General features: G+C 52.1%; 1 protein-coding gene across 5 annotated transcripts in view; it reads right to left on the bottom strand.

Annotated features, from left to right (window-relative positions):
* LOC134427751 (S-adenosyl-L-methionine-dependent tRNA 4-demethylwyosine synthase TYW1-like) overlaps nt 1–26,067 on the bottom strand; it is a 113,551-nt gene that overhangs the window by 65,701 nt on the left and 21,783 nt on the right. For all 5 annotated transcript variants that reach the window (XR_010030226.1, XM_063173822.1, XM_063173819.1 and 2 more), the window contains exons 10-12: nt 15,178–15,230; nt 11,569–11,687; nt 2,174–2,283 (exon numbers count right to left, since the gene is read on the bottom strand). Coding sequence is in view for 4 of the 5 variants with exons in the window: in XM_063173822.1 (XP_063029892.1) it covers nt 2,174–2,283; nt 11,569–11,687; nt 15,178–15,230 (282 nt within the window). In the remaining variant the exon portion in view is untranslated. The remainder of the gene's footprint in view (nt 1–2,173; nt 2,284–11,568; nt 11,688–15,177; nt 15,231–26,067) is intronic.

Raw genomic sequence — 26,067 nt, 5'->3', positions numbered from 1 at the left:
GGGTGGTAATGGCTCCTCTCCAGAGGCCTGAAAGGCTCCAGGGCAGGAGGGTCCCACCTGTCCAGGCCCCACCCTGCCTGAACAAGCTCATTTTGATGTGTAACTTCACCCTCCCATACAGAAACCAAGTCTGCTGTCCCTTCTTCTGGGGACAGGGACAACAGACAGGTGGGACTCCAGCATGGACAGATCTGATCTCCCTCAGAACTTCCCAGTGCTCAGACACACAGAGAAACTGAGGCTGGGAAAACCTCCAGGATCAGAGTCCAAACATTCCCCAGCACTGCCAAGGCCACCATTAAACCGTGTCCCCAAGTGCCACATCCACATGAATTTTGAACATTTCCAGGGATGGCAACTCCACCTCTGCCCTGCAGAGCCTGTGCCAGGGCCTGGCCTCTCTTTTCAGGGAAGGAATTTCCCCCAAATCCCCCCTGAGCTGCCCTGGCCCAGCCTGAGGCCGTTCCCTCTGCTCCTGTCCCTGTTCCCTGGAGCACAGCCCGACCCCCCCGGCTGTGCCCTCCTGTCAGGAGCTGTGCAGAGCCACAAGGGCCCCCTGAGCCTCCTCTGCTCCAGGCTGAGCCCCTGCCCAGCTCCCTCAGCCTCTCCTGGGGCTCCAGGCCCTTCCCTGCATCCATTGGCTCAACCTTGGTGTTTCTCCAGGTGCCCCTGGGGTAAAGCCCTGCCCTGAGAGTGCCTCTCAGCCCCAGATTTCCCTGCAGAGCTGCTGAGGCTGTTCCAGCACCACCACCCCTGCCCCAGGGGATGTCTGGCAGTGCCAAAGAAAGCCCAGGCTCAGGAATGAGGCTTCACTGAGCTGCTGCTCCAAAGCAGCCACGTGAGGAGAATGAAGCCCATGGGGCCCAAACCTGAGCTATTTTTCGACCCATTATCCAGCTGCAGAGATGGAGGCAGAGCAGCTCTGCTCTGCTGACAGAAGGGCTTTGTGCCTGCCACATCCTGGATCCATTGGAATCTCTTTGAGCACAGCCAAACTAAACAATCAGGTTCCCAAAATGACTGCCAAGGCCAGGGCCCATCCTGCAGGTTTTATGGCTGTTCCACTCCACTTGTGCAGCTCAAGGCAGCTGGGGAGAGCACAGCCCTGGAGCTGTCCTGCCAAGCTGGCCAGCCCTGCCAGCACACACAGCTGACCCTGGCACAGCAGCCAGATCATCACATTTGGGAAACAAAACCCCCAGCCCTCTCTACAGCTACAGACACCGAATTTATATCAAACTTCCAGGGAATTTCTGTGGGAAGCAAGCTGCAGTGCTTCCCAGAGGTGCTGTGGAGCTGCAGCTTCAGTCTCAGCCACAGGTACTGAATAATTGCTGAAAATCAAAATCCCCTGCTTGCTGCTGTTTCATTATTCATGAGACAAACACAAGCCAGGAGTTGCAGGTAACACAATGCTGGGTGTCAGGGCTGCCAGTGTGTGTCCTGTCAGGTAAGAGGCTGATTGCTTTTGCTTCCTCCTCCAGAGGAGCCAGGATCCCCCATCACCCAGGCTGGCTTTAAGCACTGTGGAGGGCTCTGTGCACACCAAGGGAAAGGATTTGACAGCTACCAGGATGCACCAGAGGCAACTCCACTCTACTCCCTCCAGGCACAGCACACTCCCAGTGGCTGAGCCTCATTTCAGAAGACATTAATGAGCCACAGCAGCTTCTTCTCCCCCATTCTCCTGACAGCCTGAAGCTCAGGCCTCCTTCCCAGGGGAGCAGAATGCTCTCACCTGTGACAGTGTTCACAGAGGGCTTAGGATGAGGGAAGAGATGAGGATCTGACTCCATGTTTCAGAAGGCTGATTTGTTATTTTATGATATATATTATATTAAAACTATACTAAAAGAATAGAAGAATGGATTTCATCAGAAAGTTAGCTAAGAATAGAAAAGGAATGATAACAAAGGCTTGTGTCTTGGATAGTGAGTCTGAGTCAGCTGACTGTGATTGGCCATTAATTAGAAACAACCACATGAGACCAATCCCAGATGCATCTGTTGCATTCCACAGCAGCAGATAATCAATGTTTACATTTTGTTCCTCAGGCCTCTCAGGAGAAAAAAATCCCAAAGAAAGGATTTTCCATAAAATGTGCCTGTGACACTCACCTGTGTCACTGCTGGTTATCCCCCAAGAGCCCAGGGGTGGGACAGAGCAGAGTTACCTTTGAACTGCCTGATCATGTTCTGGTGCTTCTCGAGGGCCTCCTGCAGGATCTGCTCGGGCTGGTCCATCCTCCAGCGCCACTCGGTGCCCACGGGGTTCGTGTGGTGCCTGAGGGAAGAGGGGACAGTCACCCACTGCCACCTGGAACCCACCTGGGGAACTCACCTGCCACCTGGGGACTTTGGCATCGACAGCATTCAAAGCAACAAAGGATGCTCAGCAACTCCTGCTGCTGCCCCAGCCTCTGGGTGTCACCCCTGAACGCCTCTCTTACACCCCTCTCCTTGCAGGCTCTGGGCTCCCAGAGGGAGGAATGGGCCTTGTGGATAATATCACACTCTATACAGATATATTGAAGCACAGGTGAAAGGTTTCTGAACCAAAATAATGCCTGCAAAAGCCACTGTAAAGAAAGGGAAACTGGTTCTGCTCCTGCTCTGCCCACAGCTGCACCAAGCTCTGGAGAAGGGAGGTCCCAGGCCATTTTTAGTTCATTTCAAAGGCACCAAGCACCACCCTGAGGACAGAATTTGTTTCTACCCCAGTCTTTGTGTGGTGCTCTGGTACCAGGACAGATGAGGGCAGGCTCCTCCAAACCCCCTGAAGAGAGCAGGAACCCTGCCCTGTCCCAGGGACGCATTCCTGGGGGATCTGGGCCATGTCCCAGATTTTAATCCCCCTGACCCAAGCAGACTGCAGGGGAAAATCCCCAGATCTTCCATCTGAGGAACAGCTTCTGGGGTGAGAAGCCCACCTTGCCTGGAAAGGATCACTGTCCCCATATTTTGTTTTCTTGGAAAACAGCAAAAGCCAACCCAGGTAAATGGACCCAAGCATCTGGAAGACCCATGGAGTTCCTCCTCATTTCTTACTTTATTAGCATGAGGAGCTCATCCAGCCCTTAAATATCATCTTAAGGAAGTCAATGAAATTCTGTGTTTTCACCTCCTTGTTCTCTCTCCATCATTTCCTGCTTCATCTCAAAATATGAAATATGCTCCAAAAGCCCCCTCAGCCCACAGAGTTCATTAAGAGCAGCAAATTGTGCAGGGGCCTTCACAAAAGCTCCTGGATTAACTCACCTCTGGACAGGAAAACAAGGCCCACCAAAATACACTCCTGACACTCAGTTTTGCAGCCAGGTGACCTCTGCTTCCTGCACCCCCTCCACCATCCCTGCATGCTGGGTTATGCCTTGTTCTGACCAGAGATGGGGCAACTGGGAGGTGTTTTAAAAACTTTTACTCCATTTTCAGTCTCATGAGAAGGGTGAGACAATACAGATGTTATAATTCACACCCTCACAATCAGAAGCCAATTATTTCCTAATTACAATACACTGTAAGTGTTTCTTGGCCTATCAGCTTTTGCCACACCATGCTGCAAATGCCTTAAAGCTAATTATCTAAAATCACCCCTCGTGGGTCCCACTACAGAGCATCTTTCATAGCTCTATTTCTCTATTTCTCCAAAGTATCCATATTATTTACAAGGCCATCTTTTGAGACTTGTTTCTAGTTCCATTCTCTCTCAGCAATGTCTGTCCTATTCCATGGCATTTCTAAGTCAACATTTCTCAAAGTTTACATACAAATGCACACTGTGCGAGCCTTCTATCAAGCTTTGGGAATTCTCTACAACTCCATTTCCCACATTTCCCCCTTGAATAGAAAAAACTTCTTTGATGGCCTTGTTCATAATTTATTGTGCACAGTAAATACATAAGGCACTATTACAAACATTGTCACTACAACAATTAATGCATATAAACTGTCCAGCCCTGGAGACACCTGGAGGTTCCAGCTGCATTCATTCAGCTCCAGGGCAGCAGGACAGGACTCCCAGCCTTTAACTGAGGGAGAAGGGACAGGGCAGCTCCTGCTCAGGATGAGGGGCTGCTCCATCCTCACTGGAGACCAGCAAAAGGCTCCCAGTGACCTCTGCACAAGGGGAAAGGGATTCAAACCAAGAGAGAGCAGGTTTGGGTTGGGCATCAGGGAAAATATTCCTCCCTGTGAGGGTGGGCAGGCCCTGGCACAGCTGTGGCTGCCCCTGGATCCCTGGCAGTGCCCAAGGCCAGGCTGGGCAGGGCTGGGAGCAGCCTGGGACAGTGGGAGGTGTCCCTGCCATAGCAGAGGTGGCACTGGATGGGCTTTAAGGTCCCTTGAAGCCAAACCAGTCTGGGATTCTGGGACTCCCCAAGTGAGAAACACCTGTCTGACAGTGCTAAAACACAAACCCAGGCTCAATAAAATCAGGCTTTTGGCCCAAACATTTCTTCATCCACTTCAAGAGCAAAGATTCAAACATTGTTCTCAAACTTCACCACCTCAAGGATCCTTAAGTCAAAACAGCTTTTTGAATTTTCCCTTTATTTCCCCATCTGGCAACATGGAAAGTTTTCTGAATGTCAGCTATAAAAGGCATTTATAAAACTCTTCCATGTTTAACTGCAAAACTTGTACCTTGTATATTTAATAGGGCCAGCTGGCAGGAAATCAATAGGCTGTGGGTGCACCCTGGACAGCTATTAGTGTCCAACAGGCCCTGCATTTTTAACACATCCTACTGTTTAATAAACACACCAGGTCAAGTCTACAGAGCTGCTTATTTGGCAAAAGGAGATTCCTTGCCAAGAGGAGGATAAAGCAGCAATGCCTTGGGCTCAGGAGGTTGTTCCCCAGTATCAGCACAGACAGAAACCAGAGCCACCATTCCACTGCCCCCAGGCTCTGTGAGCTCCCACCTCTGGCTACACCAGCACTCAGCAGGAATTGTGTCAGGGATTCCTTTTCCTTTCCTTTCCTTTCCTTTCCTTTCCTTTCCTTTCCTTTCCTTTCCTTTCCTTTCCTTTCCTTTCCTTTCCTTTCCTTTCCTTTCCTTTCCTTTTTCCTTTCCTTTTTCCTTTCCTTTTTCCTTTCCCCTTTTTCCTTTCCTTTCCTTTTTCCCCTTTTTTCCCCTTTTTCCCCTTTTTCCCCTTTTTCCTTTCCTTTCCTTTCCTTTCCTTTCCTTTCCTTTCCTTTCCTTTCCTTTCCTTTCCTTTCCTCTTTCCTTTCCTTTCCTTTCCTTTCCTTTCCTTTCCTTTCCTTTCCTTTCCTTTCCTTTCCTTTCCTTTCCTTTCCTTTCCTTTCCTTTCCTTTCCTTTCCTTTCCTTTCCTTCCCTTTCCTTTCCTTCCCTTTCCTTTCCTTCCCTTTCCTCTCCTTTCTAACACAAGTTAAATGAAATCTCACCCAAACCCACACCCAGCAGAAAACCTTGATTTTAGCAGAGATTCCAGGTGTGGAACAGGTTTGGTTTGCTCCTTCAGAGACACCTCAGTGCCACAGCCCCACGACTGCAGGGAACACCATGGGAGCTCCTGCTGGCTGCCCTGGAACCCCCCCAGCCTGCTCCCATCCAGCTTCCCTGCAGTCCCAGCTCACCTCTGATCCACCAGGAGCCTGGCACAGCATTCCCAGTGTTCCTGGCAGGTTCTGGGACCCCTGTGAAGGTGCAGCTTCCCCAGGGCTGTGATCTGCCTCCCCAGGTGCTTGTTTTATTTTAATAAATCAGCTTTTGCTTTATGCATTCTGCAAATGGTTATTAAGAGGCTCTGAGGGCAGATGCAGCTCAGGTGTAAAATATCATTTACTGCAGGCATTGACTGAGCCAGGGTGATACCTGGTGGGGAGCAGGAAGGTGAGGAAGTGCTGGTGGCAGTGACATGAGAACAGAGCACACCATTGCCAGGGAGGGCAGGAGCAGAATAAAAACGAGAAGAGTTCAAGAAGCAGTCTCAGTGAACCCTGAGAGCCAGCAGGGAGATCCCAGAGGAGAAGAGCTTAGGGAAAAAGAACTTCAGGAGAACTGGCAGTTTTGGAAGCCCTACCAAGGCAGAAGTGCAAACTGCAGCAATAAAAAGCAAAGACAAAACAACAACATCAATCTGCTCTTCTGCAGCCTCGTGAGCCTCCAGCTGCAAACAAAAGAAGGAGCACAAAAACACAGGGGCATCAGCAGAAAGGGGAAGGCAAAACATCAGCCATGACCAGGAAAGGACACACAGAAGAGATCCCAAGGACTTTCCCTGGAGTGATGGCAGGAGAAGGAGGGAGAGCACATAAAAAGCTTGGCCAAAGCACAAGCCAACCATATTTCATGTTCCTGGGATACAAAATGAAATCTGGCTGTTCCTTTTCTTCTGCACCTCCTGAGAGCACCAGGAGGAGCCCAGCCTGGGCTGGGCAGGACCACGACTGAGATACAGAACCTGAATTTAATGTTGTCCCTAGGATGGGTAAAGTCACCCTGGAGCAGGCTGGATAAATTGTCTGACAGGACCAGAGGCTGCCAGGGGTGGCTTAGACTGGATATTAAGGGAAATTTCTTCATGGAAAGGGTTGTCACAGGGCATTGGTGGAGAGGTTTAAAAGTCCCATGGATGTGGCACTTGAGGACAGAGTCTGGTGGCCTTGGCAGTGCTGGGGGAACAACTGGACTCAAGGATCTCAGAGGGCTTTTCCAAGCAAAAGAATTCTGTGATTCTCTTCCAACTGAAACCTTGAAGAAGGAAGATGCCCCATGCTGAAAAGCTCCATCCCAGCTCTGAGATGCTCCCTTCTTAGAGAGCAGGATCTCCTGCAAGGCAGGTGATGCTCAGTGTGCTGTGCTGTGCCCATTCACCCCATCCCATCCCTGAGCCCTGCCCAGCACAGCTTCCCACACCATTCCAGAACTCACCTGGATGGCAAAATGTGCAAATTCACTTCCAAAGACCCCAGTCACTGACTGCTGGACCTGGCACCATCCCCTGCAGGGACACCCAAGGCCCAGTGTGGACATTTCACAGCCCATAATCTGTTTATATTCACTACTGAGCCCATAAATTTGGGAGCTGATTGTAACAAGTCCCAGGACCTTTAAGAAGTCCAAGTCAGGAGAATGCAAAGTGCTATAAAATAAAAATCAGAGATTTCAACCCACACATGAACATTTTCTCCTAGAAATGCCTCAGATGACAGAGCTGGCAGAACAGCACATGAAGGCACCAAGACTTTTTTTAACCACTTTTTTTACCAGGGGCATGAACTGGGCACATTGATGTGCTGTCCCCCACCCCATTTATTTGGACATTTCAGGAGCCCCTGGCAGACAGACAGGCCCAAACTCAACAAACCAGTGAAGAATCCAATGTGAGGGATGAACCTTGGTCACAACAGGTCCCTTCTGGAAACAAAACCATAACCAAACTGAAACCTGGGAGGAAAGAGCAGCAGAACCAGGACTGGGGGCTGGACATGCACAGAGACTCTCTGAGCTTTCAGGTTCAGCTTCCAGGTGTTCCAAACCTGCAGTGTCCACTCCTTTGACATCAATATCCCCATTTCCCTGAGGAATTACCCCCTGGAATCAAGTTAGTTACTGAGGAGAAGCTTTGGTTTTCATCTGTTTTCAGTTTCTTCTTTATTTTTTAAAGACCTTAAGTACTCCTCCTATGAGAGAGATTATTAATTTTTAATCTCTGTATTTTTCAGGGCTTACTGTGATGCCTGGATTTTGGCCACTCACTGATTTAGTGTCTGAACACACTTCAGTTGCCGTCTAGAAGCAAAGCCTGAAACCTCCATGCACAGGTATAAGCACTAAAGTTATAGCAGAAGAAATACGAGCCAATTTCCTCACAGGATATTTCACTCTGTCTGCTTTGCCTCCTCCTCAGATGCAAAAGTAATAAACCCTATTAATTTAAATCTTATTTAGCTGTTCCCTCTCTCCACAATAATTGATTGGGTGTTGGACACTGAGCCAAAAATCCTCATCAAATCAGGTCTGCCTGGTGCCTGTGCTGCAGGGAGGTCACAGAGCTCAGAACCCACACTTGCTCTAATTGATTAAAAGATTTGGTCACTTGCACATTTCCATTTAGGCAATTAAGCTAAAGAGACACAGCCTCAGTGAGAGCAGCTGGGAGCAGGATGGAGAGGGACAGACTCCCTTGGAGGACAGGATTATGGCTGGGGACATGGCAGTGATTCAGGTGTGGGGTGTCCCCCTCAGTGCTTTTGATGGAACAGCCTTGGGTGACACCAAACAATCCACCCTGGAGAATCAGGGAGTATGCTGAGCTGGAAGGGACCACAGGGATCACCCAGTCCAGCCCTGGCCCTGCACAGACACAAAACTGCTCCTGGAGCAGCCTCGGGGCTGTGCCCATTGCCTGGGCAGCCTGGGCAGTGCCAGCACCTCTGGGGGAAGAACCGAAATCCAACCTGACTCTGCCCTGGCCCAGCTTCCAGGCTGCTTTTCCTGTCCCCACAGCCCTGCAGTGCCAGCCCCTCTGCAGGGGACAGCAGAGCCAGGCAGGGGCCTGGCAGCTCTGACAGCTCCCAGGGACAAGGGGGACAGAAGAGCACCCAGTGCAGAGTGAAGCCACATCTCTGACAGAATCCCCTCATTTTCTGAGCATGTTTGGGTACTGAGCTCCAGTGGAGGTGTCCTGCCCACAGCAGCTGGAACTGATCCCTTTAAGGCCCCATCCCAAACCAGTCTGTGATTCCATGAGTACTGGTTTGGGGCCAGAAAGTGTCAGTCAGGACCAGCCAGCTCCAGTGACATCCAGCTCCCAGGGAGAGCAGCTGCACTGCAGCATTCCTGCCAAAGTGAGGAAGAGAAAACAAACAGGCTCCTTGGCCTTTCCTTCAGCCATCCAGGGAGAGCTCGGGGGTTGTGCAGTTGGAAACACTGGCAGAATCTACAATGTCAAAATCCTGAAAGGAGAGATCAAGAAGAAAGAATCCCAGCAGCCTTATCTGCAAGGCTGAGCAGAGCTGCACGAGGAGCCCAGCACAACACCTGCATGAGGAACATTCTGCCAGAAGCAGATCAAAACTGGGATTTCACATGTCTGCACAGATGGCACCTGCTGCTCAGGAGCTGCCTTGTTTATCCTGCCCAGCCACCAGGGCCTGCAGCTCCACCTCAGTGTCACACCCTGAGCAACCTGCAAGGTGTGGGGGATAAAACAAGCACAGACAGGCCTGACTGCAGGGTTTGGGAGCTGGGGTGGCACAGGATCAGCAGGGCAATATTGGGAGTGGCAAGGAGGGAGGGAAGATCCCTCTCACAGCCACGTGAAGGCTGCAGCAGCCCAGGCACAGGAGCTGGAAAATCACCAAAAAGAAATCTTCTTTCAGCAGCAGTTCTGGTTTAAGTCAAGCTTAATGTCCTGGGATGAGCCTCAAACTGAGCCTTAAATCTTCCAACTTAAACCTTCCAGTTTCCAGGGGAGGCTGAGGACAGCCAGCTGCATTCCATATGGGAGAGTCCAACACCTGCCAGCACCTCACCCAGAGCAGGGAAATAAATGAATCAATGCTGAGCTCAGTGCCCTGGAAAGCTGCTTCCTTGCACTCAGGTTGTAGCCAGCAGGAAAATCAGCACTGTAGCACTTGTTGTCATCAGGCTGCAGTGCCAGACCCCTCTGAAGTGACAGGTGACAGTGACAGGATGATGAGTTAGAGACACAGGGAACAGTGCCACTTTCTCTGTGTCTCTACACTAATGGACTGATTTATCAATTATTGATAAAGCTGTACTATCTCATTTATCAGTTCCTGCACTCTCCAGTTCACACCTGCTGGATTTCCCTGATTCAGCCTATTCCTCATCCAGGCTGCTGCTAAAAAATCCTGAATGAGGGCATTTGGAAGAGAAACTGGGAAATGCTCTGTGGAGCAATGCTGGGAACAAAGCCCCTCATCCTGTCTGCTGTTTAGGATGTACCTTAGGATGTGTGTGGGGACAGAGGGACAAGCACAGGCAGGGCAATGTCCCTCCCAGCCCAGTCCCGTGCAGGACTCCATTCACACCACGTGGAAAACAGACACCAGCAGGAGGTTTTCCTTCCCAGGCACTGCCCTGCTCTGAAGCAAAGCAGAAGCTGCACATCAGAGGTGCCATTTGCTGCCTCCTTCCCAGCCAGGAAAGGCCAGGATGAGGAAAGCCCATCAGAGCACCCACAAACCCTTTGGAACAGACTCCCCAATGCAAACTGCACAGGATGCCCAGTGGCCAGTGCTCACAGCCTTCGAGCTGTCCCCAAGTCCTTTAAATGCCCCCATGAAATACCTGCATTATTAAAACCTGAAGATTATGAAAGACAGAAAGGGGCACTCAGAGAGAGGAATTTGGCTGGTTTTGCATGGAAATATTATCACAGAATCCCAGAATGGTTTGGGTGGGAAGAGACCTTCAGGCCCACATCATTCCGCCCCCTGCCATGGCAGGGACACCTTCCACTGGCTCAGGCTGCTCAGGGAGTACTCACTGGGATGCTGGGGATGGAATGGTGTTACTGGCAGCCTGGGGTAAGGTTTCAGTCCCAGAGGAAGTGCAGCTCCCATGGGATGATTTAGCAGGGTGGAAAACAAAAGAGCTCAAAGCAAAACCTCCCTGTCCTCCCACTGCAGGTGCTCTCACGTCACTGCTGGCATTTCTGCTGAACCTCAGCCTCTTCTCCCAGTCCCACCCTGCACTCCCCCAGCCTGGCACACACCTCCCTTGGAGCCCAGGCAGGAGTGAGTGAGTAGGGCTAGAGGAGCTCAGATCCAGCAAAGCTCCTTTCCTTCAGGAATTCACCACAAAGTCACTTCTCTGAGGAAAGGGGAGACTTTCCTGACCAACTGAAGTCATTGAGTTGAAGACAGGTTGTCCTGCATGGAGCAGAGGAGGCTCAGGGGGCCCTTGTGGCTCTGCACAGCTCCTGACAGGAGGGCACAGCCGGGGGGTCGGGCTGTGCTCCAGGGAACAGGGACAGGAGCAGAGGGAACGGCCTCAGGCTGGGCCAGGGCAGCTCAGGGGGGACAGCAGCAGGAATCTCCCCATGGAAAGGGGGCTCAGCACTGCCAGGGGCTGCCCAGGCAGGTTTGGAGTGCCCATGCCTGGAGGTGCCCAGGGAAGGGCTGAAGGTGGCACTCAGAGCTCTGGGCTGGGGACAAGGTGGGCATCAGGCACAGCTTGGACTGGATGGGCTGGGAGGTTTTTCTGACCTCAGGGATTCAGTGTCTGTCGGTTTTGTTCTGGATATTTTGCCACCTGGGATGGTCTGCAGTCCCTCAGCACAGCTCTCAGGGTGTGCAGAGTGCAGGGGGTGTGACACAGCTCCTGATAGGGACACTTGTGCTTGTAGAAATTCAGCTGACCTGCTCTGCTCTCAAAATAACAGAGTTGCTCAGTTATGGACATCATTCATTCACGTCCAGGAGCTTGGGAAGACTGGATGTGTGTCTGGCACTGGTTAGCTGGCAAAGCACATCCAGAGCCCCTGGATACTGGAATGTGCCCCAGGAATACAGACATTCCACGCCCCCCAGAGCACAGCTGGCTGTGTCCCACAGAGCCCAGGGGTGCCTCACCTCCAGCAGAAGACACACTTGTTGGCACAGGCCAGGCTGGGGGTGGCCTCCATGCAGCGGTGGCTCTCGATGCCATAGAAGGTGTGCTTGTAGCAGCCCCCGCGGCCCCGCAGCATGGCCTGAGGGAGGGAAACACACAGGGAGGGTCAGAAACCCAACTGGGGCCAGACTGAGGGCAGGGGAACACATAGGGACACAGAGGGACTGTCAGAAACCCAACTGAGAGAGGGAAACACACAGGGAGTGTTAGAAACCCAGCTGGGGGCAGGAAAACACACAGGGAGGGTTAGAAACCCAACTGAGGGCAGGGAAACACACAGGGAGGGTTAGAAACCCAGCTGGGGGCAGGGAAACACACAGGGAGGGTTAGAAACCCAACTGAGGGCAGGGAAACACACAGGGAGGGTCAGAAACCCAACTGGGGACAGACTGAGGGCAGGGGAACACATAGGGACACAGAGGGACTGTCAGAAACCCAACTGAGAGAGGGAAACACACAGGGAGTGTTAGAAACCCAGCTGGGGGCAGGAAAACACACAGGGAGGGTTAGAAACCCAACTGAGGGCAGGGAAACACACAGGGAGGGTCAGAAACCCAGCTGGGGGCAGGAAAACACACAGGGAGGGTCAGAAACCCAACTGAGGGCAGGGAAACACACAGGGAGGGCTAGAAACCCAGCTGGGGCCAGACTGAGGGCAGGGGAACACCCCCAGGAGAGCTAAAAACCCTGCTGGAACCAAACTGAGGGCACACACACACACAAACACACAGCAGGACAGTTAAAATTCCCCATCTGGAGCCAAACTGAGGGCAGCTGTGGATCTGCTCCCTTTCAGCCACCTGTGACTGGAGTTCCAAGTCCAGCAATGCCCTCAGCAGAGCTGAGGGACACCAGTGCCACCTGTCCCAAGAAATTCCCAGCTCCCTATAAAGTGTGATTCTTCACATGCAGCCTGACTGCATTTAGGAGGTCAGACTAGTGGAGTGTTAGAGGAGAAAGAGCTTTAAGCTGCTCAGTCCCTTCTCTGGCAAACCCCAGCACAACAATGTGCTCTCCTGCAGCTTTCCAGCCTCAGCCCATGAGGAGCAGGTGAAGCCTCTTGAGCTGCAGGAAGTGTTCCTGGAAAAGCTCACTCAGGAGCACCAAGGATCCATTTCAAGGCTGTCCTACTGAACACTCCATTCTTTTCTTTTATCTGGCAGAGTATTTCTTGCAGCAGTAAATTAAATAAATGCCCTGACCTTATAAGCCCTCATTCACAGCCAGCAGTGGCTCCAGCAGGATGCTGCACTTCCCTTCCCAGCACAGCCACAGCACGTTCCCAACAGGATTCAACTCCTATTTATCATGCAGGCAGCTTGCAGAAAGGGCTGTCTTTCATTAGCTCAGTTAAATAATAATGAATGAGAAAGAAACTTTACTCCTCTCAAGAGAAAATCTGAAATACAACACAGCAGCTTTCAATCTGCCTTCCTCCTCCTGGAGAGTCCTGGTGATCCAACAGAAAGGAGCAGCAGGGAAAAATCTACAGCTAATCCCTGACTGGCTGTACAGGTGGAAGATTAAATGACATGGAAAATGCTGTTGATTCTACCCATTCTTCAAATGAGAGAGACTTCAGGAGATTCACAAATTCAGGAGAGCAAGTTATATTTGGCTTTTCCTAAGGCAAACAGACTCTTCCCAAAACATACAGGGTTTCTGTTTTTTCTGGAATTTGACAGAACCCAATCTTTTCCATCTGAGATACCTCAATGAAACTCCACTTAATACTGATCCTGCCAGTCCTGCTCCTGCTTTCCTGTGATACAAATCCCCACAAAGGCTCCTGGAGGCTCTCAACACTGGTGTGAACCTGAGGCAAAGCCACTGCCTGGAACCAATCTCAGCTCAATTTATTAGAAGACTTTACATTCAATTCCTGCTTAAGCTAAAAATAGTGTGGGCCCATCTAAGCACACAGAGCTGCTATTTATTTTGTGAAATGGCTTTACAGTGCTGCATTAAAGTCTGGGTCTTTCATAAAAATAGGTTCTCTGGCCTTCTCAGACACAACATGGAAGTTTTTCTTTAAACTTTTCATGATCATGTCTGCCACTAACAGTGACAGAAGAGGGAAATGGGTGCAAGAGTGAGCAGCAGAGCAGCAGTGGGATCAGTGCATCCCACACACTCCTGACAGCCCAGGGTGGGCTCTCTATGCTGCTCAGGGGAGCAAGGCTCTTGATGAAACAGTTCATTGACAGCAGGCACTGCAATGAAAACTCTCTGCAGCCACCCTGGGATGGCATCCCAAGGGCTCTTTCAAAAATAAACAAAGCTAATCATGCAGCAAAGGAGAGCTCAGACAGCCAGGACTGATCACTGCCACAGCACAGGAATTACAGATGTGCTGGCATCCTAACGAGGTGCTGATTCCAGAGGTTCCCACCCAGGGATGCTCAAGGGTGCAGGATGATGCAACATGGTGGGTGAAGGGGCTGGAGCCCCAGGAGCAGCTGAGGGAGCTGGGCAGGGGCTGAGCCTGGAGCAGAGGAGGCTCAGGGGGCCCTTGTGGCTCTGCACAGCTCCTGACAGGAGGGCACAGCCGGGGGAACAGGGACAGGAGCAGAGGGAACGGCCTCAGGCTGGGCCAGGGCAGCTCAGGGGGGATTTGGGGGAAATTCCTTCCTGGAATTTGCTGTCCAGCCCTGGCACAGCTGCCCAGGGCAGGGTGGAGTCCCCACCCTGGAGGGTTTAACAGCCCTGTGCATGTGGCACTTGGGGACATGAAGCAGTGCTGGCCTTGGCAGTGCTGGGAGGATGGTTGGACTCAGTGGTCTCAGAGGGCTTTTCCACCCTCAGTGATTCTGTGATCAATACTGCTCCCCAAATATACAACCCTAGAGACTTGTGAGCTCCAGAGGGACCTGCCAAGGACAGCTGAACCACACCCACCCTGAAGGGGCTGCAGTTCATTCTCCAGGGCTCTGCTGGGAGTTTTCAAGCAGTTTTTAAGTCTGGAAACTGCTTGAAAAGCTACTGGGTTCCAGCTCCTCCAGGAGCCATGTGCAGGGCTGGGAGGGGGCTGTGTCACACAGGGGAATTCATACCCATGGGTGCTGTTCACATCCACACACACACCACAGAGCAGGGAAATCATTGGCAACAGTAAAAACATGAACACCTCCCATGGAAATGTGATCTGATAAATGCTGAGAGCCAAGGGAGCCCTGTGACAACCCAAGCCCAGCAAGGGGGTTCAAATAGCCTCATGTGCCTGCTCAGGTGGGGCAGTGGCTGTGCTATCCCTGCTCCACAGCCTCACACCAGGGACACAACCTTCCCACTCTTCCCTCATGTGGATTTCAGGGGGCAGAAGATGGTTTAGCAGACAGCAGAACAACAGGAAAAACCAGAAAAGGATGTTCCCAGCTCTGTGCCACAACTCTATTCTCACTCTTTGCAGAGGAATTTTAATAGCTGGAAATGCAAGGTTATAGCTTGAAATTGGGTTTGTGCAAATAATAGCACATTTTAAAATGTAATTTCATCAGGAAATTGGAATACCTGAGCAAGTCTCTAGCTTTGTTTTTATTTATGAAATGAGAAAAGGAAACAGAACATACCTTTGTCCAACGGCACAGCTTCACCCCAGAATGGCTCCCAATGAGTTTATAGCCTGAAAACAAAGCACAAATCATCAAACAACTGAGGTTAGCCTGCAGGAATTGACACATAAAATATACCAAGGGGTACCCAGAGTGACTGACACTGTGGACTCAATGCTGCTCTTCCCCACTGGCCCCAAGGGGACACCACCAGCAATGGCAGTGCCACCCCAGGGACCTCAGCCCACTGCAAATGGTTCCTTTCAGTGGGACATGGATTGGCATGGCTGAGGCTGGTTTGAATCAGGTGCATGGACAGGATGGCAAAGCCTGGCTAAGGCAGGGACAGCTCACAGAGCCAAGGAGCAGGACAGGGAGCCAGGAGCATCTCCCTGGCCCCAGGCCATGAGCCCAGACCAGCCAGGATCGCTGTGCCAGCCTGCAGGACAGGAGCATCAGCTGGGAGGGAGAACACAGCCAGGGCTCAGCCTGAACCCCCCAGAGCCTCACCAGCTCCACGGGGAGGGAGCTGCTCCTCCACAGCCAAAGGAAAGCTGAGCTCACATCAGCTCCTCAGTCCCCAGCCAAGATCAACACAATTCTACTCCAATGAGCCCCGGAGGATTAATTGCACAACGTTCGTTAAGCACTAAGTGCTATTATTACCCAAACTGTTCGAGTGGGGTTATATTCCTCTTTGAGAAAAGTGCTTAGAGGCCAATATCTCTGAAGGATTAAAAGTCCCTTCAAAATCAGCATAAAAATAAGAGGGATTTGAGACACCTCGCAGTGGCATTCACATGTCACTGGCCTGGCTGTCCCCAAACTCAGCACCTCCCAGCCGCCTACTGCACCTTCCTGCTGCTCTTATGAACACTTTCAAGGCAAGGAAAAATATCACATTTTAGCTGTCAAATCTTCTTTCTGCCAACCAGCACAAACTCAACAGGGAAAAAGCCTTCAGCTCACAAACTGGCCTTCAGCTCCTGCACAGCAGCACCAGTGCCCTGCTGCTCTGTCCCTGAGCTGCTGTGGCACAGCCAGGCCCCAAAGCAAGGTGAGAGCATCCCAAAGTCCCTGACACCTGCAAGGACACCGAGCCAGCCAGGAACTGCAGGAGCAGCAGATGCCACAGCAGCTGCAGCAGGCAGAAATCAAACTGTGTGCACACAGACAGGGCTAACAGGGAACCAAACAATGCTCTGCTCCTGCCACTCAAAGCCAGCAGGAGCTGCCCAGGCTCCTCTGCCCACTCCACTGGTGGGGTTTGATCCATCTCCTCACACTGGAACATCCAGGCAGAGTGACCTCTGCTGCAAGAAGGCTGGAGAGGGACTGGGGACAAGGGATGGAGGGACAGGACACAGGGAATGGCTCCCACTGCCAGAGGGCAGGGATGGATGGGATATTGGGAATGAGGAATTGTTCCCTGTGAGGGTGGGCAGGCCCTGGCACAGCTGTGGCTGCCCCTGGATCCCTGGCAGTGCCCAAGGCCAGGCTGGACATTGGGGCTGGGAGCAGCCTGGGACAGTGGGAGGTGTCCCTGCCCTGTCCCCTTAAGGTCCCTTCCAGCCCAAACCACTCTGGGATCCTGTGACAGCCAGTCCCCAAAGCCAGGTGCAGCCCTGGGGACACCCTCACCTCACACTGGCTCACACTCAGAGGATGCTGGTGCAGGGCACAGCCACACAACAGAGCTGCAATGGCTGGGACCCAACACCTCCCTGCCCTGCTCTGCCCTGCCTCTTGCTGCAGCTTTCCTCTGCAAACAGCTTGTCCAGCAAGGTCTAATCTCAGCTGAGACTTCACTGCTAAAATGTGTGTCCTTATGGGATTTGTGGATGAGAGCTGAAAAGGTGCTGCACTCCTCCTCCCCCTGACACAGCTGTCCAAGGCACACTCTGCTGCTGTCACCCAGCACATCCAAGCCTTATTTTTCCCATTTCTCCAAATCCAGCACCACCAGTCACAGAAGATTATTCTCTCACAGATCACTTGTCACTAACAGCAACATGGCTGCTTTCAAATGGGTTTTGCAGAAAAATTACATTGGAAATAGGACATGCCCACCCAGGTCTGCTATTGAGCTGTTTGAGGGAAGAGAGGAAGCAGAAGAACTGAGCAAGGTGCCAAGCTCCAGAGCTCCAGCATTTTCTCTTAGGTTCCTTAAATCAATTTCCACCATGTGAAGCACCCACAGCTCCTTTAAAAGCCAAGAAAATTGTACATATTCAACATCAAAACAGTCTTACAAACACCAGCCAGCTTTGGGGATGAGAGGGGGGTTACTCATCTCTGTCACTGCCAGCAGTCCCAGCTGTGGTGACAGCAGGGAGCAGCAGAGATGTGCAGAACCCTAAAGGCACAGAACTGGGGCCCTGCACACTGTGGGAACTGGGAGAAGGTGTGGTCACCCAGCATTAGATGCTGGCCATGCCAAGCTTCTGATACTTGGGAATGAGAGAAAATACCAGAGACCAAGGGTGGACACTTGTCCCATCCCTGCTGCCAGTGAGGACTGCAGAGCCTTTTTCAGCACTGGCTGCACTCTGGGAAGGAGGCAGCAGAGCAGTCTGGGCCAAAATAAAGGACAAAAGGTTGAGCAAGAAACTGGGAGTGTCCCAGAATCACAGAACTGCTCTGGCTGGGAAATCCCCCTGAGATCATCAACCCAACCATTCCCCAGCACTGCCCCATGTCCCCAGGTGCCACATGCACAGAGCTGTTAAACCCCTCCAGGGCTGGGGACCTGGGCAGCCCCTGCCAGGACTGGACAACCCTTCCAGTGAGAAATTTCCCCAAAATCCCCCCTGAGCTGCCCTGGCCCAGCCTGAGGCCGTTCCCTCTGCTCCTGTCCCTGTTCCCTGGAGCACAGCCCGACCCCCCCGGCTGTGCCCTCCTGTCAGGAGCTGTGCAGAGCCACAAGGGCCCCCTGAGCCTCCTCTGCTCCAGGCTGAGCCCCTGCCCAGCTCCCTCAGCTGCTCCTGGGGCTCCAGACCCTCCCAGCTCCATTCCCTGCCATGGACACCTCCAGCCCCTCAATGTCCTCTCTGCAGTGAGGGCCCAAATGTGATCCCAGGACAGGGGTGTGACCTCAGCGGTGCCAGCACATCCCTATGTGCAAAGCTTCAAATTAAACATGTGACTGCACATCCTTACTGCAAAGCTTCAAATTAAACGTGTGAAAATCTGCGCTCAAAGCCAGCCTGAGGATGTCCAGCCCTGTTCCCACACTGCAGCTCCTGCTGAGCCTTCTGGAAGCTCAGGCCAGCTCCACTCTTCCATCAGCTTTGCCACAACGTCCCTGTGGCTCTGCCAAGGCCATCAGAGCTTGAGTCCAATCCTGCTGAGGGCCCCAAGTCTGGAGCTGTGGGTGCCAGGAGCCCCTGTGATCACATCCCCCCTTGCTCCAAGGGCTGGGACTCGTGACCAATAACTCTAAGTGCACATTTGGATACAGCACCTTGCAAACAATGCAGTGTTTGAGGGACCTGCTGTTCCCCACCCTGTGTACCTTCAGCTCAACAAACCCATCTATTTATTATTTCCACAGTCCAATATGCAAAGGATCCCTTCAATTATGAGCAGGCTCACAGTGCTCAGCTCAGCTCCCACCTAAAGGACAAGAACATCTCATCTGAAGGCTGGCTATGAGCTGATCCTGCTCTAGATGATAAATTTTAGATGATCTAGAAGCTTGCCAAACTTCACTGAAATTAAGTGTCACTTTTATAGAAGTGAATTAAGCTTTTAAACAACCTTTGGGGTGAAGTGAGTGTTATCAGGCAGTAACACCAGGCTGAGGAACATGTGGTGATTGCTCACCCTGACAGGCCAACTGGAGTTTAATAGAGCACAGAGGGATGTGGAACTGGAGGGATGGCCAAAGTCACAGCTCCTGATTGCTCCAGAGGCTGGGCCAGGACTGTGCTCAGCCCTTTGGAACCACACTGCAGCATTTCCACTCCATCCTGCAAATAAGAGTTTAAAAGTCTTTTCTCTGAAACTCAAAGAACTCGGGGACAGAACCAGCTGAGCTCCCAGGCTGAGCCAGAACACTGCTGACTGTATTCCTGGGGCACATTCCAGTATCCAGGGGCTCTGGATGTGCTTTGCCAGCTAACCAGTGCCAGGCACACATCCAGCCTTCCCAAGCTCCTGGACATGAATGAATTATGTCCATAACTGAGCAATTCTGTTAGTTTTGAGAGCAGAGCAGGTCAGCTGAATTTCTACAAGCACAAGTGTCCCTATCAGGAGCTGTGTCACACCCCCTGCACTCTGCACAACCCTGAGAGCTGTGCTGAGGGACTGCAGACCATCCCAGGTGGCAAAATATCCAGAACAAAACCCACAGACACTGAATCCCTGAGGTCAGAAAAAACCTCCCAGCCCATCCAGTCCAAGCTGTGCCTGATCCCCACCTTGTCCCCAGCCCAGAGCTCTGAGTGCCACCTCCAGCCCTTCCCTGGGCACCTCCAGGCATGGGCACTCCAAACCTCCCTGGGCAGCCCCTGGCAGTGCTGAGCCCCCTTTCCATGGGGAGATTCCTGCTGCTGTCCCCCCTGAGCTGCCCTGGCCCAGCCTGAGGCCGTTCCCTCTGCTCCTGTCCCTGTTCCCTGGAGCACAGCCCGACCCCCCGGCTGTGCCCTCCTGTCAGGAGCTGTGCAGAGCCACAAGGGCCCCCTGAGCCTCCTCTGCTCCAGGCTGAGCCCCTGCCCAGCTCCCTCAGCTGCTCCTGGGGCTCCAGGCCCTCCCCAGCTCCATTGCCTGCCCTGGAGATGCTCCAGCCCCTCAGGGTGTGCCCTGTCCTGAGGGGCCCAGGGCTGCCCCAGCACAGGGGACAAGCCCTGCCTGGCACCTCCGAGCTCAGGAAGGAAGGAGGGAGGGAAAGGAAGGAAGGAAAGGAAGGGAAGGAAGGGAAGGAAGGGAAGGAAGGGAAGGAAGGGAAGGAAGGGAAGGATGGGAAGGAAGGAAAGGAAGGTCCATGGTTGAAAAAGCTCCAAAAAGCACAAAGGAAAAGACAGAGCCATCCTTCTCCAGGAGTGCAGGCTCTGGGAGCTGGGAAAGCCACTCCAGGGCCCCCCTGTGCCTCCAAGCCCTGCTGGCTGTCCCAGGGCTGCCCTGAGAGCAGCCAAGTCCAGCTGCCACCTCTGCATGGGGCTAGCCAGCACTCTCCTGCAATAAAAGCACTGCTCTGAGGCAGGGAGGATCTGCTAGAGCTGCAGCTCAGGGCAGCCTCACACTGGCACAAGTTTTACAGGGAAAAAATTCCCAATTTCCTGCAGCTCTGAAGGACTGCAGTGTAACAGGGCCAGAACTGAAGGTCAGTGACAGCAGGATCCATCCCTACCACACTAAAACACAACTGCTGTGCTGGAGTCACCACCCAGACAAAGAACACTTGACAATAAATAATAACAGTAATAATAATAACAGTAATAACAGGAAGAAGAAGAAAAGAAGAAGAAAGAAAAGAAAGAATAAGAAAAAGAAAAGAAGGAAGAAGAGGGAAGAAGAAGGAAGAAGAAGAGGAAGGAAAGAAGAGGAAGGAAAGAAGAGGAAGGAAAGAAGAGGAAGGAAAGAAGAGGAAGGAAAGAAGAGGAAGGAAAGAAGAGGAAGGAAAGAAGAGGAAGGAAAGAAGAAGAAGAAGGAAGAAGAAGAAGGAAGAAGAAAGAAGAAATGCCCCTGCTGAGGCACCTGTTCACATTACATCAGCATTTTATACAAATCTAGAAGAAGTGGGAAGTGGAATTTTTCAGATTGCCCAAGCATGACAAGAGACACCTCCAGGTTCATTCCTAGAACTGCTCAACCTTGAAGAAATTCTTACCAGGCCCACCAAGACCCATTTCAGATAGTCTCTTTGTTTGAGAAAAGGCTCTTCAGAAATACAAAAGGCTTGTGAATGGGGAAGGATTGCTCCCATGAGCTGAAGGCAGCAGTGGGACAGAAGCAGGGACTGCAGGACTGTCCCTTGTCAGCACAAACCCTGTCCCTCCCAAAGGGATGGGAGCTTTGACTCCCAGCTGCCTCAGATCCCTGGCACTGTGCACAGCACAAACATCTTGGACACTTTCAGGACACAGTAAAAGCCTCCTGGGGGCAGTGAAAGGGATTCAGCTGCTGCACAGACAGCCCAGAGCCAACCTAGAGCCAGGGAAATGAGACTGGCAGAGCTCAGGGGTGGCAGTGCCAGGAGCTACCACAACTTCCAGCCTCCCCAGCTGACCACAAGAGACCTCCAAGATTCTCAAAACCTGGTGTTTCCCTGTGACTCAGATGTCTTTCTTAACCCAAGAGCACCTTTCCCTCTGAAGCACAGGGAATGCCTCAGTGATGCCTTGGCAGAGCCTCAGAGAGCACTGAAACCCTCACCTGCACCAGCACCAGAGAAAATGCAGCACAACCTTCTGTACCTGAACCCTCTGTGTCCAAAAGCAGCACCAAGGCAGAGCATTCCCAAAAAGGGATCATGGGCTGGTTTGGGTTGGAAGGGACCTCAGAGATCAACCAGTCCAGCTGGTGATTCAGCCACCCCCATGGGAATGGCTCCCAGTGCCAGAGGGCAGGGACGGATGGGATATTGGGAATTGGGAATTGTTCCCTGTGGGGGTGGGCAGGCCCTGGCACAGCTGGGGCTGCCCCTGGAGCCCTGGCAGTGCCCAAGGCCAGGCTGGACAGTGGGAGGTGTCCCTGCTATGGCATCCTACTGGGTGGGATTTAAGGTCCCTTCAACCCAAACCAGCCCAGGATTCTGTGTGGCTGAAGTGCTGGGGTGTCACAGCACCTCCAGGGCACCTGTTGGGGATCCTGAAGGGGCTCCAGGAGAGCTGGAGAGGGACTGGGGACAAGGGATGGAGGGACAGGACACAGAGAATGGCTCCCAGTGCCAGAGGGCAGGGATGGATGGGAGATTGGGAATTGGGAATTGTTCCCTGTGAGGGTGGACAGGCCCTGGCACAGGGTGCCCAGAGCAGCTGGGGCTGCCCCTGGATCCCTGGCAGTGCCCAAGGCCAGGCTGGACAGGGCTGGGAGCACCTGGGACAGTGGGAGGTGTCCCTGCCATGGCAGGGGTGGCACTGGGTGAGCTTTAAGGTCCTGTCCAACCAAAACCAGTCTGGGACTCTGCAATTGTTTATTCACAGGAAATCTGCAAGCACTTGGCATTGAGCTGTACCTCAGGGTGAAGTCTGGAATGGGAGGTTCCACCTGCACAAGTCTCCTCCTGAAGCCCCCTGAACACACCCAGAAGGTAACAGACACAACTGCTGCCTGCCAGGAGCTGCATCTCTTTTCTGTTCTGTTTTCCTGAGACACTTTTCAGTCATTCAGGGCACATTCCCTTCTCCACATTCCATTTGTCTGAACTGTCCCCTTGTGTGGGGCGAGTGTCACCTTACAAAGAAAGCACAGCAAATTCTATCCTTGACTGAACATATCCTGTACTTTGTTCCAGCTTAGACTTAATTTCAAAGCTCAATACTCTCCAAAGCCCTGCCAAAATCTAAAACAAACCAAAAAAAAGGATACACTTCAAAATCTGTGTTTATTTTTATTTTCCTCTTTGTTATACATGGGGTTATTCTACCAGCTCTGGTAACATATGAGAGAAGAATCAGCCCCCTAAATGTGATTTATCCATCTCCTGTGCTCCTGCTCAGGTGCTACAGCAGTGCCAGCACATCAGAATTGCAGTCAGCTCTCACACAGTGGGGCTTAAGCATCTTCTGCTGCCTGGACTCTTTCCTTTCACCTGTATGTTTGCCCTTTATTTACTGACATTTCCTAAAGAATTGATCTCTGTGCCTGGCTCTGGTCACTGTATTTATTCTGCTCACCACAAGTAATTTCTTAGCTAGCAGAGTAATTTTTAAGCTGCCCACAGCCAGTATTTGATTTCTGTGGCACATTCTGGGGACTGCAGCAGTGCCACCGATCCCAGAGCCAGCTGTGGGCTGCTAGTGCCACCTGGAGTTCATCAGCTCCTCCCAAAGCCTGCCAGAGCCCACACCCTGGAGCACAGAGCCTGCAGAGCCCCCAGCCAGCAGCACCAGCTCTGTGCCATGGCTTGAGATGCCATTTCCACACACTGAGCCTTCCAAAGGCTCAGCACAGAGAGCCAGCCTGAGCTGGGCACCAGAGCTGCAGGAACCTTGGCCTGAGAAGGGCCAGCAAAAGCCACCAAAGCTTTTAAAAACCTCAACTCCAGGTTGGTGAGCACTTGAAAAGCCCAGCCTTCAGTATTTTTCTGAAGTCAGCCTCTTGCCTTCCCTTCCCCACTAAAAGCCACAGGCCAAAGCACAGCTTTAGCTGCAGCACAAAGTCAGAGCACGACACTTTACGTGGCTGCTGAAGGCCAGACTATTTCAGATAAGAGCTGTCCCTTAATGCACCACTTGTCTTTGGAGACAAGGAAAACAGAGGTGTCCTGGGCACCCTGGGGATAAATTGTATCCTTCCTTAACCAGTAAAGACAGAACCAACTGGACTGCAGCAAAACCGTCCTTGTGGGACAGAATAATTTGTCCAATGTCAGCAGGGTCAGCCTTTGGCATCATTAACCCACCCCAGTGTGCTGCCAGGCAGGGAGAGCAGGGATTTGTTTGGTCCTGTTACAGCAGGAGAGGGCAAAGCAAAGAGCATGGCACAAACACCATGTGAGCAGCTTCAGAAATCTGGAATCTTGGAATGGTCTGACCTGAAGGGACCTAAATCCCATCCAGTGCCACAATTTCACTGTCCCAGGGTGCCCCAAGCCCCATCCAGCCTGGCCTTGGGCACTGCCAGGGATCCAGGGGCAGCCACAGCTGCTCTGGGCACCCTGTGCCAGGGCCTGCCCACCCTCCCAGGGAACAATTCCTGCCCAATATCCCACCCAGCCCTGCCCTCTGGAGCCTGCTCAGCCCACACTCAGCTCTCAGGGCTTTGGGCTCACTGCTCCTGTTCCACTCGTGCCCCGTTGAGGGAAGTGCGTCAGAGCCAACCTGGGGCTGCTGAACAACCCCATGACCTGCCAGGGCTGATGGAGGTGGCTGGCACTGAGACACATCATGTCTGAGCTCCAAATAGCTCAGACAGGCAGTGAACAATCCCTCTCCCAGCTGCCAGCATCCAGCAGGATGGTTGGCTTCCCTCAGACCATCAGCGTCAATAAAACATTTGGCAGGTCCAGGAGCAGCTGTGACTAATGATGGCACCAACCCCAGCAGAGCACAGAGCCACGGTCAGCCCTGAGTCATGAACAGCCTGACTGCAAGGGACCACAGGGATCATCCAGTGCAGCCCTGGCCCTGCACAGACACCCCAACAATCCCAGCCTGGCCATCCCTGGAGCTCCTGGAGCAGCCTCGGGGCTGTGCCCATTCCCTGGGCAGCCTGGGCAGTGCCAGCATCTCTTTCCCTGAGATCCAGCCTGAGCCTGTCCTGGCACACAGAACAGTGTTTGGTTTTTTGTTTGTTTTACAGGAAAAGAAAACCCCACTGTGTTTTTCTACTTTCATCTTTCCTACTGAAACAGCAGCTCGAGACTCCCTCTAAAGCTCACCAAGGATTTAAATGAGAAATCAGGAACACTGCAAAGACTCACGAGTCCTTCACCCTGTACCAAACCCTCCTGGCACCCAGGCCAAGCAAAGGCAACTTTGAGCCCAAAAGGGACTGTGTCATAAAGTTACAAGCAACCCCAAAAAGGAAATGTGAAACTGGGCTGTACTCACCAAGCAACACATGGAAAGCTTGTTTCCATTTTCAGTTCAGTTCCTTTCTTTCTGGCTGCCCGGGCGCACAGAATGGCTGAAGCACCACCAGGAGCACTGCAAACCCAACCAACCAGCACTGCCAGCCTCTGCCCCAGGGCACTGGCACTCACCCAAGCCTCAGAGCTGTGCTGCTGCTCCAGGCAGAGCTGGGCACTGATGGAAAGGGAACTGGGATTGTGTTGCCTCTGGCTGGACTTTCAAAAGCAGCTCTTGCTGAGCATCAAGGTATCTTGCTGTTATCAAGGTATCCTGCAAGCAGGCAGCTCCAAGGGCTCAGCAACCCGATGGAGAGGCTAAATTTAGCCAATATTCAATGCCAGGGCTAAAATAAAAACCTTTGCTTGAGCACTGCTTCCCTTAACCTCGAGGAAGGTAAATTGCTTTGATGGTGAATCCACAGTGAGCACTACCATGGTCTGAGGCGATGCTGCTCCAAGGAAAACCTCTGTTATGCAACTGCAGAATCAAAGAACAGCTCTCCCTGACCCACTAATACTCATTTTCTTTCTCTTGGGCTAATTATGCCCTCAGGGATACTCTTGAAAAGACACTGAGCCTGCACCCAAAGAAACCAGTTGGTGCAAAATAAATGACATAATCTTTTGACTCCACTGCACTTGTTATTTTAGGGGGGATGATGCTGAGGGAAGAAGGGAATTGTTTTATTTTTGCAGCCCCAAAAGCCTTCCTGGTGTGTTCTTTACAGGAAAAAATGTTATATGACATAAAAAAAATCCAATGCAGCTTCTCTTTTTCACAGCTGAGTGACCACTGAAGAATTTGGTGAGCAGCAGAGGAGGGAGAGCTGGGAGAGGCAGCTGGGCTGTGAGGACACAACAGTTTGGAGTCTTTGAAAGTGCAGATTTATGTAAGCAGATCCTACCAGTGGCTCCAATACTGGCACTGCCATGAGCACTGCAGGAAGGAAAACCTGGACCCACTTATCTGGATAATGAATTCCTGTCTCTGGAGTGTTACAAGGAAATCAGAGCTCTCTGGGGAGCCTTCTTTGAGTCAAGAGAATTATGGTAGTAAGGCGACCTTCTCTCCAGCACTGCTTTATTTTCCAAATGGCCACTTTGTACAAAAGCACAGTTCCATTCACACCCAAACCCAAACAAGCAGGGAAAGTGAGACTGAGCCAAGG

Source organism: Melospiza melodia, chromosome 21 (assembly GCF_035770615.1).
Source record: "Melospiza melodia melodia isolate bMelMel2 chromosome 21, bMelMel2.pri, whole genome shotgun sequence".
Taxonomy (NCBI): Eukaryota; Metazoa; Chordata; class Aves; order Passeriformes; family Passerellidae; genus Melospiza; species Melospiza melodia.
Note: the sequence above shows the minus strand (reverse complement) of the source record. Positions and strands in the feature narration are given on the sequence as shown.